Below are 13,903 nucleotides of genomic sequence, written 5' to 3' on the forward strand. Positions count from 1 at the left end.
AATAATATATCGTGATTTTTTTTTTTATTTTATAAATAATTGTCTCCTTCTGGACAAGTTAAAACAAGGACATGATGTGGAAACTTTATAGTATCTTTATATCTCTAATAAATGTTGTTTGGTAAGACAATTTAATAATTTAACTTAAATTATTAAATAGATTAAGATTATATTTATTTTTTTAACTTAATGTTAAATGTAAATTGCTATCAGACTTAAAAAGTTTGTTTTTAACTTTTCTTTACTTATTAGTTATTTTATAAATACTTAATATTGAATATTAAAAATAATTTTTTGAAACAATCAAAACATTATCTCGACATGACTCTTATCTAATCAATACTTAATACTTAACAAAAATAAAGTAATAAAAAAAATAACTTAATACTTAATACTATTAAGTTTTAAAGTTAAGTGAAATTAAGTTTTATTTACATTTAAGTGAAAAATAAAATAAAAGATGAATTATGAATATAAAGTTATAATCATAAAATATACATTCATTGAATATGGGTAAACAAAATAAAAGAATTTTGATTTAATATTGAAAGTTATTTTTACTCTAAGCTGTGATATTAAATTATTTTATTAAATATACTTAATCCATTTAATGATTTTAATTAAGTCAACAAATCATATTAAGTGATTAAGTTGATTTAACAAATACCTTCTTAATAAATCTCTTTTACAAACATTATTTTATATTTACTATTCCTTTTTTATAGTAAATATTTTTTTAATTGTTTTATGAATTGACAATACTTTTAATAAGGATACTTAAGAAATATTTATTGAAGGTAAATATTAATAATTTGATCATTTAGAAAAAAAAATAAATTAATTTGATCAAATTACCAAAATATTTAAAGTAGAAATAAAGTAATAAATTTTAAGTCAATAATTAAAAAATGATGAAACTTAAAGTTAATTTAAACCATTAAATAATAAGTATTAAAGTTTATAAAATGACATCTTAATAAACTCACTTAATAGCTTGAAGACTTAATTTAAGTGTTTAAGCACGCTAAATATTTTGGGTAAAATAATTTAATATTGAAATTTAAAGTAAATAAGTTAAAATAAATAATCTTTTCTAGATGGTGTAAGGGGGAAAGAGATTTGTTTTTACTCCTGTATTTTTTATATACACGTTTGGTAAGATCATTTCCATCTTGTATACATCCAATTAATTTAGAGTATGTGGGAATGAGAATGATAAATCAATTTCATTTCTTATTTATTATTAAATTTGGATTATAATTAAAAATGGTAATAAAAAATTATTTTCATGGAAAATTCATTCTTATAGAAACCAAGAGTCTATTTGGTTGCCTATTTAAAAATTGTTTCTAAAAATTTATAATAATGTTTTTGCAGTGGTTTTTTAGAAACAATTTTTACAAAGTGAAATAGAGAATGATTTTTATAAAATAAACTTAAAATAATATATAAAAATAATTTCTTAGTTTTAAATTAATTTTTTATCCTACTTTGTTTTCGCTTTCCTTTTACCTTTCTTTTTCTCATATTTTTATCAAAATTTTCAAGAATCAAACACTATCTTAAAGACTATGTTTGATTCTAGGAAAATGCTAAGAAAAAAAAATTTAAGGAAAATAATTTTCTCGGGTTTTACTATAAAAAAAAAATCAAATATAATTAAAATTAATTAAAAATGTATATATTTTTAAATTATTTAATCTTACTATAATAGAAAAAAATAAGTAAAATGAACTTAAATATATAAAAATAATTTATTAAATTTAAACTTATTTTTTCTTTCTTTCTCATTTTCCCTTTTCCCTTGAATTTTCCGGGAACCAAACTGTTTGGCATTCTACTCTGCTTGTACAAACCATAGAATCAAAAACTGTTTTTTCTCATACCTTACTTCCACTTGCAAGATTATTGGAAGGCTGACAAATTTTATCTTGAAAGATATTGTCAATTGATTGATCCTTGTGTCCACAGTTTTCTAGTCATCCATTTTTCTTTCTTCCATCCAACATAATTTTCCATTCTTCCCAGTAGTTATTACACTGCTGATCCATATTTGCCACCAAGCTAGTAGCACAGATCTTAAGTTCCGAGAAGTCCATACATTTAATAGAATTGTTCCCTCAAATTTTGAGGATACAATAACAGACAGTTTAATGTCTATTGGCACCTTACAGATCATGAGATTCAACAAACATTGAATTGATCTGAGATGAAGTCTTTATTCCTTCTTGGCATGCCTCTGGTAGAAGGCTTTGATCCTTCCAAGTCCATCTTCGAGGGAAGGTGGATCAATGGCAAAAGTTACCCGAAGCCAGTTCTTCATTCCCACAGATACACCTGCAACAAATATCCCAAAATTATTAGACCCACTTTGTTTTTGTTATCCAATATACAAGCAACTAAAACTAATGTAGGGCTGCAACTCTGATGGATTCAGTCCGGTTGATGGCTAACGCAAACCTAACTTGAATTAAGAAACAATTAATCTAAGTCCAACCCAACTCGCCCTTTAATATAAGGTTCTCAACCTTATTTTTCTAAGTTCAAATTAAGTTTGAATTATATAGAATAATATACATTATAAATATTATAAAAATATCAAATCGGTCTAGAGTTAGGCTTTGGTTATCGGATCATTGACCCATGTCTAACCCAAATTGAGTTAGGTTGAAAAAAATAGACTCAAGTCTGTCCAAAGATCAAGTTGGGTCGGAGCAACCTAAGCTAACCAAGGTTGCTTGCTTCTTACCTGGAAGGACAATCACTGATTCCTCTTTAGACAGCTTCATACAGAACTCTACATCATCATCAATATCCTCCAATAGAGACAGGTTCAACTTGACCTGAAAAGAAACCGTAATTGAGAATAATCTTCATCTCAATATTCTGAAGTGCAAACTATATCATGTTTTCCTTCTCCCTTTACCATTACAAACATGGATCCTTCCGGCTTCTGTGGGCAAGTAATGCAGGGGATACCCTTAATTCTGTCATGAATTATGTCGGCACATTCTCTGAGTATGCTGATAGTGTTTGAGAAGAAATCCTCTTTTGTTTTCTCCAGGATCTCAGGGATTGCACCCTGATAAATGAACCAAATCATTGATCAGTGTGTTCGATCTCTTTAAGAAATGAAGAACAAAAAAAAAAAAATGGCATGGTCCCTTACAAACCTGAATAAAAGTTGCGGGATCAGAAGAAATATTGAGACAGCTTATAATGCTCTCAACAACCTGAGATGAAAAGCAACAAAGATATAAGTTGAGTGTTCTATAACCAGGAAGTTTCCTACCTAGTCAATGTTTCCAATTCTACTACACATGGGATCATATACTGAAATTAAGTTCAAATTCATGCTTTATTACCGTATTCTTCTTGGGATAGTGTTAGATTTTTCATTAAAAATGAGTAGGTTTATGTAAAGGCCCACTCCCTCCCATGTAGATATTGTTTGGAGTAAGGCCAACAAGATATCATTGTTTTAAAACGTGTCTACATGGTAAAGAGGAGTTTATTCACATATAGTATTAAGAACTTCTTCCCTATCTGATATGACCCCACAATCACAATGTTCTTGTTATGTCCCATGAGATTGGAAGATCAGATAGACGTTTCTTTCTTATATGGACGGATAGACATAGTTCCACACTAAGGTCAGAGATTTGCTCTGATACTATTTGTGACAGCTCACTCCCTCCCATATAGATATTAACGGCTTTGAGCCTAATAAACTATAACGATTTTAAAATGCATCTATATGGTTACGGGGAACTTATATAGATATGTATAGAGTACTCAATACTTTTTCACCTATTCAATGAGGTTATATCCATACAATCCTAGAATTATATATGCATATTAAAATATGAAGTCAAAAGAGAATTATAAGTGGCAAAAGAGGACCCCAGATTTGTGAAGGATGCCATTGAGGTCATTTGTCACGAGCCAACCGAGTCTCCAACCAGGAACAACCCATCTCTTTGATATAGAACCAACTGTAACGATGGGCACAATCGATCCAAACACTCCCATAGGTACAAAAGGTTTACTACCAAAAGCAAGATGGCCGTAAACTTCATCAGAAATCACCATAATCCCAAGATTTCTTGCCGTTTCTGCAACCTGAAACTCAAAAAACCATTAACCAACTTATGATAAATCAACAAGTTTATGATAAATGGAATGTTGCCACATAATCCACCTTCTTCAAGTGTTCATATGTGAAGACACTGCCAGAAGGATTTCCGGGGTTTACGATAACCATGGCAACAGTGTTTTCATCTGCAAGAGCTTTGACTGCCTCAAGATCGACCTCCCAACCCTGCTCTGGAAGAAGGTCAAAATGGCGGACCTCGAGATTGTCAGCTGCAGCTCGGGCTTCATAGTATGGGAAGCCAGGTCTAGGTAGGAGAATGTTGGCACCAGGGCGTGCCAGTACTTGTATCATTATTTCAATTGCCTGAGTACATCCAATTGTGAGATAAATATCATCTGGTGATAGCTGGTATGGAAGATCCCTAGAGAGATACTCTGCAACAGCCCTGTTAACAAAATCTAAGTATTAAGCATCATCTGGTCGAGTAGACTAATACGAAACTTTGTGAAATCAAACAATTATCGTCATTGATTGCCCTTCAACGATTATTTGATTAAAAGAGATGAAATAATTGATATCATAAAAGTAACCTTTCACATGTTTCGACAGTTGGATTGTTTATCGATACTTTTACAAGAAAAGATGAAATGCATTTATGTCCAAAAGAGAAGCATTTTTAGACTCAAACATGGAAGAGATTACTTTTGCAATATCGGGACTATTTAATCCTCTTAATCAACTCATGTCACACTCACAACAACAATAGCACCTACCATTTGGGCAGGACTAACCATAGGACCTGAACTCATGTCACACTCATAAGAAGTCAAAATAAGGAAACCATCTATGTTTGTTCACATATCACTCTAGCTACTACCATTTCTCTAAGGAAGCCCTTGTCAAATGCCAAGAAGATTTCAAAATGGATTTTTGGGAGAAAAGGGTTCCAAAATTCATGATCATAAACAAAAATCTCCAAGCCACCCGTGAGTGGGGTTTATGCCCACCATTCATTACTGCAGTATGAGGTCAGTGACAATGCATGGCAACCTGGAATTGTCCTTCCAAGTTCCGAATAAGGCCAGAGATACAGAGGACTGTGTGCCAACTGTGACAACATGCTGCAGTGTAAGCAGACAAGCTTCACCTGGGTTTTGTGGCTGGAATCAACACTCGCTATCTGTCAAATTTTGAACGTTTTTTTTCCTAATGTTTGAGCAGTACACACACTACAAACTTTCATACTAACAAACCCACATCGGAAAGCAATTCAGACAGAGATAATAATAAATAAATAAAATCTGCATATAATAATTAATTTAATAATAATGAAGACAAAAAATTAAACAGTATAAATTATGGAAAAAGAGAGAGAAAAGAATCTGGCAGTATAGTGGGGGCAAACAGAACCACGTCCACACAAATATCTACGAGTATAAGACAAAATCTCCAGCTTCAAAATACAAGGATTCAAGATTCCTCTATCAAAATTGAAATTTCAATATGTAATAAGAAATAATATAATTTTTTTTTTTAGAAATATGTATATTTTTCTGTAGTTGCATCCGTACCGTACACGTGGAGAAAAGGGTAGCCAGATGAAGTGGAAGAAAGGCATACCTCCTGGCAGGGAGAAGACCGACGGTGGGGGCATACGAGTTGAACTTGGCCGACCGGACGGCGTCAGCGATGGCGTCTTCGGCCACCGGAGTAGTCCGGAAACAGGGAAACGCCGATGGATCGCCGTGGCCAAGAGGAATAACAGGCCTGTTATCTTCTTCACTGAGATTTGACATAACTTTGCCTAGAACTCCTCTTATGGTGACGGCGGCTGCCATATTCAGCTCTTGGTTTCCTTGGAAACCCCATCTCTTCTTCGATCCATTCTCCATTTCCTCCTTCTTTCTCTTTCTCTTTCTCTTTCTCTTTCTCTTTCTCTTTCTCTGGGGTTGTGTTGTTTGTTTCTCGGAATTTTAGAGCGAGAAAGAGAGAATTTACTGCAAGAGACTTCTCCACGTTCTTTCTATATATTATATACGATTGTGGTTTGTTCACGAGGAGCCCGACACGTGAAGCGCACGTGTCATGGTAAACCTTGTAAAAAGATTAAAAATGTCCAAAAATAATATTTCAAAAACATTATATGAAACATATAAAGTAAATTACTTAATTTTCTATATTATTTTAAAAAAAAAATTATAAATTTAATAACCTCCTATATATGTATATATTAATAAATGAAAATTAAATAAATAAATAATTTTTTTTTTACTAAATTTGTTTTAATAAAAATAAATTAACATATAACAACAAAACTTAAAAAAAAAAAGTTGAAGTCAAAACTGTAAGCTTAACCTTATTTATTTTTAAAAATATTAAATTTTTATTCTAACATTTTTTATTATTTATTTTTTAAAGTGATATTAATAAATAATCAAATCATAGTTTATTTTAGAACATAATTTTTTTATTGGTAGTAAGTTAAATAATTTTTTTATTTTTAGTAATGATTTATATTTTTAAAAATAACATTTTTATTACACAACCTAATAAATATAAATTGCATTTATGGAAAAAAAGTGGCCATGCTATCCTTATTGTTACAATCTTATTTAGGTGAGAATTAGATGTAAATAAATGATTGCATTTAATATATATATTATTTTAAATTATTTTTTATCATATAAATATTTGAAAAATAAATATATTTTCTTAATTTCAAAACTTGAATTAGCCAAAATGTTAAAAGAGTTTGTTAGGAGAGAATTTTCTTTGCTTTATATAAACTTTTTTGCTTAATTGAAAGAAAAGTACAGGTTGATTTTACGTGACATGTAATTTTGCCAATAAGATTTGAGAGTTCAACCATATCAGTCTTTGTCAAGTATTGGATGCAGCTTCCTGCTTCCTCATGCCTATGTCTAATTGCTTATTTATTTATTTTATTAATTATTAAAAAAAATTGAGAATAATTCTCAATTGTTTTCAAAAATAAAATTTTATTTGAAAACTTCAACATGAATAGCATGGTTTTAGAACAAATTCTCGAGAAACTATTTTCTATCATAGATTTGTTAACATGTTTTTTAAAATAAAAAATTGTTTTTAAGAATAGTTTTCAAATAGGATTTACTCCTTCCTTTTTCAAGTTATACTTATAATGTTGAGTTTTGGGTCAAAACAGTCTTTTTATGGGAAAAAAAATTAAATTTAACAATTTTGCCTAATTTATGTTAAAAATGATCTTTTTATTGCCATGTAGCAGTTATATCATTAAAAAAAATATTTTAAAAAAAACATTTAAGATGAAAGCCAATACAATAAGATCAAATCCTACGATGTTATCCCATATTAATGTATCAAAAGCATAAGCTTATTTGAGCACTCTAATTTCTTCGAAGTAACAACATCGAAGGCACGACTCGACCAATTAAGGTCAAGAGTGCATCACCGATAGAAGGGATGAGATGACATGTGTGCACTGCAAGGTGGATCAGTTGACCTATCCCAAGTCTCAATTATCAATTGAGGTTTCAATTAAAAAATAAAAATTCAATTGTTAATTACGATTTCATTTTTTAACTTAAAACCTCACTTACTAATTGAGGTTTTATTTTTTGAGAAGGATGATATGACACTCACGTGATTGAAAAGTGGTGGTAACTCATCAAACCGGAGATTTTAAACCAAAATTCTATCATTTGAAACATTCAAAGAATTTATGATATATATATAAGTCATTGTCTTTTGTCTAAGTCTGTAACATTCTTGATGTAACATTCTTGACAATTTGAAGTAGTGGAGTTGTCTTTTGGGAAAAGGTGGGTGTACCATTATTATTAGGGGGAATTACAATGTCTTCCCATTTATAAATAAAGCCAAAGTATGCTACGTATGTGATGTGATGTAACGCTTTCTTTTTGAACCAAGATAAACATAAGAAATAAAATATTGAAACACGATCTTTTATAAGTATGGTGCATTGGATGCATAAACAAAGGTAAGACAATTCAATTTGTTTTGTCGATTCTAGATATGTGAATAACATATTGTCTTTTTTTTTTTTCTAAGTCTTTGAGGTTAAAAGCATTTTCCATGATAATGAATTAATGATAAGGCATTGGCAATGGATAGATGAAACTCAATTTAACGGGAGTAGGGATATTTGAATAGAACGGCAAAATAACTTTGAAATTGGAAACATGGTTCCGTTTGAGAAGTATTTTCAAAAAAAGTCGTGAAAAACAATTTTTAAAAGTTATTCTCTAATGTTCTCCTTATGGGACGCTCACAATCGTCTCCTAGTGTTGTCTAGATCATAGCAAAATGACACAAGAGTTATGTAGTCTAGTATTTACCAGATGGACATAAATCAATCGAGTACTAAACATTCCTACCTGACAAGCATTAACTACAACAGATATTGAACTGTCATGATTGGCGTAACCGTTATCAAGTTAAAATATTAGTTTTTTAGGTTCATCAAATCATGACAACAATTATGGATCAACAATCATTGACATTAAAGACATTAGCGCTCAATTAAAGGCACCATTAAAGCACCTAAGAAGGCATTAAACTTGGACAAGATTAAATAACCACTTTTGGACACAAGAAAGGTATACTGCTACTTTTCCAAGAAATCTATATTGTTCAAGTCTTCACTCTTTGACTTAAGTTTCAAAAGGGTGTGCCCAGACAACCCATCCAGACATTCCTTTGTGCAAATCAAAGTGTCGTCTAAGCTTCGGAGGCTAGTCGGACTCTCCTTGTTGGTTGTGCACCAACACTCTCTTTGTATTTCTCTCTCATCTTTAATTCATTTCCTTCTCATCTATGTTATCTAAGTTCATGTTGTTCTCTCTCTTCCTATAAAGTCCTTGTGACCTCACTATTATCGATTTCTCAAAGTCTTTGCTTCTTCAACTTGGTTTTCCTCCCACCATTACAGCTTTATTTGTCTCCTTCTCACTATCACAACTTCCTTGATCTTTCTCATACCACACAACTTTGTTCATCTCCCTCACAATCACATTTTTGTTGGTTTTTTTTTTTTTTTTCTTTTGTTATAAGAACTTCATTTTATCATATGACAAAGTCAAACAAAGTGAAACAACTCATGTTGCATCATAATGTATCGTAATTAACTTTTATTTAGAAAGAACTTAATTGGGGTTAAGTTTTCAATTGTAATAGTCACTTGACCGGGATAAAAAAATTCCAACAACATCAACTAAAATCTAGGGATTTGGACAGAAAAAAAAAAAAATTGTTCATATTTCATCTATAGTGAAGTTTGGATAGTAATTGCATGAGACTGCAAAACTGGGGGAAATGAAGTTAGATCAGAGATTTAGCCAACAACGGTTTTCAATCCAAACTGATCATCTTTGACATTGTAGGAATTCAAATGAAACTGCCAAAAATCTTTAACAAAAAACAAAGAGAAAGATTGGGAATGTAAAGGATCTTGGAGAAGAAAGAAGAATGAGAGAACTTCCCTCTGTAATTTTTTAAATGGATAAGACTCTGATGTTTCTTTATCCATTAATCTCTATTCTAGGGTTTGGGCTTCACAAAAAAGGATCAATGAATAAAGAAAGATTACAGAGAGGAAGAGAGCTAGGTAGCACAAATGAGAGGAAAATGGATTAGAAAGGAGAGGGAAAGAAGTTCTTAGAGAAATTAAAGAAGCTTAAATATCTGGAAACTAAGTCATTTCCACGAAGAAGAATAAGCCAAGGAGGTCATTTTTCCAACTTCAAACCCTGCAAAATTACCATTGAAGGCTTAAGGAGATCATCCCAACAACATCAACAATTTACATGGGAACTTAGATGGAGAATAAGATCTAAGGTGCAGTATTTGAACAATATGAGTCATGACCCCTTCTTTTTTGTCTCTTGATGACAATTTTTAAGTCTTACTGCTTCTTGGCATGCCTCTGACAGAAGGCTTTGATCCTGCCAATCCCATCTTCAAGGAATGGAGGCTCAGTGGCAAAAGTTATACGAAGCCAATTCTTCATTCCCACAGCAAAACCTGCAACAAAGCCCACAAATTACTCCACCATCCTTCAATCTGTAAGCAAAGTGTATCATATTTTGCATACCATTTATTCCTTTTTTTCATATTCTCAATTTGTTAACCCAACTTCAAAGACTCAGATTCTTTGCTTCTTACCGGCCAAAATAATCACTGATTCCTCTTTAGACAGCTTCATACAGAAATCCATATCATCATCTATGTCTTCCAGTAGAGACACATTTAGTTTCACCTGCAGTGGTACTATAATTGAAAATTTCTTCAACTCCATATTTTAATTTGAAGCAACTCATAATATCTCATATATTCTTCCCTTACCATTACAGACATGGCTCCTTCTGGTTTGTGTGGGCAAGTAATGCAGGGGATATCTGCAAGTCCATCAAAGCATATGTCTGCAGTTTTTCCGAGTAAGCTAATAATTCTCGAGAAGAAATCATCTGTCGTTTTCTCAATGATTTGAGGAACAGCCCCCTGATAAAAAAAAACCACATGATTAATTAACTAATGTGCTTGGTCTCCCTGGTTAGACCCTAGGGTGTTTACCATACTGAAGAGCATAGATAACAACAGAATTTATATACTTTCATCAGAAAAATGTATGTTGAATCACAAACCTGGATGAAGCTTGTAGGGTCAGCACAAATATTGAGATAACTCACAATGGTTTCCACAATCTGAGAAGACAGACAAAAAAGATGTTAAGTTTTAGTTTGAGTACTGCAGGAAAATCAGATCAAAAATATAAAGATCAGATGCTATTTACAATTTTTCTTGAATGTCCTGCATTTAATTGCAGTATATGAAATGGGGTTGCTCCATGGCACTATGTAACAAGAACAAATTTGAAGTTTTGAGAGAGAGCAGTAAATTAGGGTGGTCAGGGAAGAGAGGGAGGACCCCGGATTTGCAGAGGATGCCATTAGGATCATTGGTCACGAGCCAGCCAAGTCTCCAACCAGGAACAATCCATCTTTTTGATATGGATCCAAGTGTTATAACAGGCGTGATCGACCCAAATACTCCCATTGGCACAAAAGGATTACTCCCAAAAACAAGGTGGCCATATACTTCATCAGCAATCACAAGAATTCCGAGCATTCTTGCAGTTTCCGCCACCTGCAAAATCCCTAGCTGGAACATCATTTTCCATTACAAATTAATTATAAAACCATGTTCCTAGAAGATAGCTTAGCCTAGCCTACCTTCTTCAGATGCTGGTGTGTAAAGACATTGCCACAGGGATTGCCGGGGTTGATGATAACCATAGCAACAGTGTTCTCATCTGCAAGAGCTTTGACTCCCTCCAGATCAACCTCCCAAACCTTCTCGGGAAGAAGATCAAACCGACGGAATTCCAGATGGTTAGCTGCAGCAAGAGCTTCATAGAACGCATAACCAGGTCTTGGGAGAAGAATGTTGGCACCAGGGCGAGCAAGGACCTTTATTATGAGTTCAATTGCTTGTCCACATCCAACTGTGAGATAAACATCATCTGGGGATAGCTTGTATGGAAGATCAGTAGAGAGATATTCCGCTATAGCCCTTTTAATAAAATGGAAGTATAAGCCTCGGGTTGAATTGATTAATCTGAAAATTTTGCTAAAGGAAAATGACAGTCTTTTCTGGGACTGTCCAGAAAACTTGGAGCATTTTGCAGCCAAAAACAACTATTGCTGTTCTTAAAAAGGGAGAAGGAATGGAACTAAACGGGAATAGAACTAAAAGGGCATAGAAAATATATCATATACTTCAAAAATGGTTTGAAATCATTTCCAATCTCTCCGATCAAAGGGGATGCAGCAAGAGAGGCCAAGACCCTACCTCCTCGCTGGAAGAACGCCGACGTCGGGGGGATAGGAGTCGAATTCCCGTGACCGCACGGCGTCGACAATGGCCTCTTCGGCCTCCGGAGCGGTCCGGAAGCAGGAAAAGGCAGATGGGTCACCTTGGCCGAGAGTAATAACAGGTCTGCGATCTTGTGGATTGAGATTAGATATAACTTTTCTCAGAACTCCCCTTACGGTGATGGAGGCTGCTTTGTCCAATACTTGGTTTCCCCGGAAACCCCATCTCTCCGCTGCTCCATTCTCCATCCTCTTCCTTTCTTCCTCCAGATTTGAGTTGTACTGTGGTGGGGATTTTAGTGGGAGAGAGATTTTTTTGTGGGAAATGTGGTGTGGTGGAGTGGAGCCGAACCAGTTTTCTTTGTGGCCTGTCTGCTTGCCCTCGAGTCCTCGACAAAACGACAATCGCAACAATTTGGAAATGTAAATTGATGATTCTGAAGTTGGTGCGTGACCAATGACGATCAAGTAGCAGCTTGGAGAAATGCACAGGGACGGAATGTGAGGGTTTAACCCAACTCAATCCTTAAACTCGAGGCTCTTAGTCCAAGGTCGGTTTCATCGTAGTTGAATTCGAGTTGGTGGGGTTAAATTGAATTAAAATTATTTTAATTTTTTATGTGTTTATATAAAAATTTGGGAAAGTTGTGTTTTGCCCACCAATTTGGACTTAATAGCTTTTTAGGAACCCAACTCTCCGTAATCCAAAATATGTCCACTGTTGGCCAAAAAAATATCATTTCTATGCACTCTCCACTGCTTATAATTTCATTTCCAGAATTACCCCTTCAGCCTCCCATGTCAGCAGCCATCTTCCTCTCCATGTCACTACGGGAAGTTATGCTTTTAGCCTCCCATGTCAGCAGCCATCTTCCTCTCCATGTCACCACGGGAAGTTATGTTTTTAAGCACCCATGGTTATCATACCTGTACGAGCCTATATCATCTTGAACAACCTCAAGATTTCTTGGTGGAGAAGACTACATGCTGCAAGTGCCCTCGTATGCTTGGATTTGGGTGTCTTGGTGAGAGGGAAAGAACCCTGGTTGATTCTTGATTGAAATGGGTAATATCTAGGGAAAGTGATCTTCAATGGCGGGTTCACCCCTTAACACGCCTGCACAATGCATTGGAAGGTGTGTTGGTTTTGTTGGTGAAATCTATCTTTTCTCCCCCCTTCTTGAGTTGTACTGCAATTATAAATTGGGAAAAACTAACAAAGAGAGATTCTAAGATGCTCAACCATAAGGGACCCTAGGTACTACCTTAAGGTAACCTTTTCTAAGCCTCGGGTCTTCCTTTGTGACCCTTACACCATCCCATCATGTGGTTCTCTTCAGTGTTGAAATGATCCACCAATGGTTTCTCGGGACTGTAACTTAGGTACTACCTTAAGAGCCCTTAGATACTACCTTAGTAGCCTTGAGGTACTACCTTAAGGAACCCTAGGTACTACCTTAAGTTAAACTTGAACTCAACCTCTCACAAGCATCGGGTCTTCCTTGGTGATCCTTAGACCATCCAATTATGTGGTTCTCTTCATCCCTCAAATGCTCCACCAATGGTTTCTTGGGACTGTAGCTTAGGTACTACCTTAAGGGCCCTTAGGTACTACCTTAGTGGCCTTAAGGTACTACCTTAAGGGACCCTAGGTACTACCTTAAGTTAAACTTCAACTCAACCTCTCCAAAGCCTCGGGTCTTCCTTGGTGACCCTTAGACCATCCAATTATGTGGTTCTCTTCATTCTCCAAGTGGTCCACCAATGGTTTCTTGGGACTGTAGCTTAGGTACTACCTTAAGGGCCCTTAGGTACTACCTTAGTGGCCTTGAGGTACTTCCTTAAGGGACCCTAGGTACTACCTTAAGGTAAACTTGAACTCAACCTCTCCCAAGGATCAGGTCTTCCTTGGTGA

The 13,903-nt window shown here is 34.2% G+C and overlaps 2 protein-coding genes across 4 annotated transcripts; both read right to left on the reverse strand.

Moving 5' to 3' along the window:
• Positions 1 to 1,986: 1,986 nt before the first annotated feature.
• Positions 1,987 to 6,116, reverse strand: LOC100253895 (nicotianamine aminotransferase 1). 2 transcript variants are annotated; one of them, XM_002276515.4, is made up of 7 exons: positions 5,717 to 6,116; positions 4,202 to 4,541; positions 3,904 to 4,122; positions 3,174 to 3,233; positions 2,927 to 3,082; positions 2,750 to 2,843; positions 1,987 to 2,337 (listed from the first exon to the last, which is right to left on the reverse strand). In XM_002276515.4, exons 1-7 carry the CDS (start codon positions 5,986 to 5,988, stop codon positions 2,219 to 2,221), a joined length of 1,260 nt encoding a protein of 419 aa, XP_002276551.1. In that variant the 5' UTR covers positions 5,989 to 6,116; the 3' UTR covers positions 1,987 to 2,218. The 2 variants fall into 2 exon arrangements, with proteins under 2 accessions (XP_002276551.1, XP_019079377.1); XM_019223832.2 differs by lacking the exon at positions 5,717 to 6,116 and adding an exon at positions 5,104 to 5,285.
• Positions 6,117 to 9,846: 3,730 nt separating this feature from the next.
• LOC100259032 (nicotianamine aminotransferase 1) lies at positions 9,847 to 12,518 on the reverse strand. Of its 2 annotated transcripts, XM_002276428.4 has the most exons (7): positions 11,966 to 12,516; positions 11,347 to 11,686; positions 11,042 to 11,260; positions 10,759 to 10,818; positions 10,460 to 10,615; positions 10,280 to 10,373; positions 9,847 to 10,138 (listed from the first exon to the last, which is right to left on the reverse strand). In XM_002276428.4, exons 1-7 carry the CDS (start codon positions 12,235 to 12,237, stop codon positions 10,020 to 10,022), a joined length of 1,260 nt encoding a protein of 419 aa, XP_002276464.1. In that variant the 5' UTR covers positions 12,238 to 12,516; the 3' UTR covers positions 9,847 to 10,019. The 2 variants fall into 2 exon arrangements, with proteins under 2 accessions (XP_002276464.1, XP_010656998.1); XM_010658696.3 differs by lacking the exon at positions 9,847 to 10,138 and having other exon boundaries at positions 10,278 to 10,384; positions 11,966 to 12,518.
• Positions 12,519 to 13,903: the final 1,385 nt, after the last annotated feature.

The sequence above is a fragment of the Vitis vinifera genome, chromosome 12 (genome assembly GCF_030704535.1).
Source record: "Vitis vinifera cultivar Pinot Noir 40024 chromosome 12, ASM3070453v1".
Lineage (NCBI taxonomy): Eukaryota > Viridiplantae > Streptophyta > Magnoliopsida > Vitales > Vitaceae > Vitis > Vitis vinifera.

Coding starts and splice junctions, on each gene's coding strand:
- LOC100253895 (XM_002276515.4), bottom strand. CDS start 5,988: ATGGAGAATGGATCGAAGAAGAGATGGGGTTTCCAAGGAAACCAAGAG. Junction 4,123..4,201: donor CATATGAACACTTGAAGAAG/GTGGATTATGTG, acceptor TTTGAGTTTCAG/GTTGCAGAAACGGCAAGAAA. Junction 2,844..2,926: donor AAGGATCCATGTTTGTAATG/GTAAAGGGAGAA, acceptor GTTTCTTTTCAG/GTCAAGTTGAACCTGTCTCT.
- LOC100259032 (XM_002276428.4), bottom strand. CDS start 12,237: ATGGAGAATGGAGCAGCGGAGAGATGGGGTTTCCGGGGAAACCAAGTA. Junction 10,819..11,041: donor GCATCCTCTGCAAATCCGGG/GTCCTCCCTCTC, acceptor CTGTCTTCTCAG/ATTGTGGAAACCATTGTGAG. Junction 10,139..10,279: donor ATCAGTGATTATTTTGGCCG/GTAAGAAGCAAA, acceptor GCTTTGTTGCAG/GTTTTGCTGTGGGAATGAAG.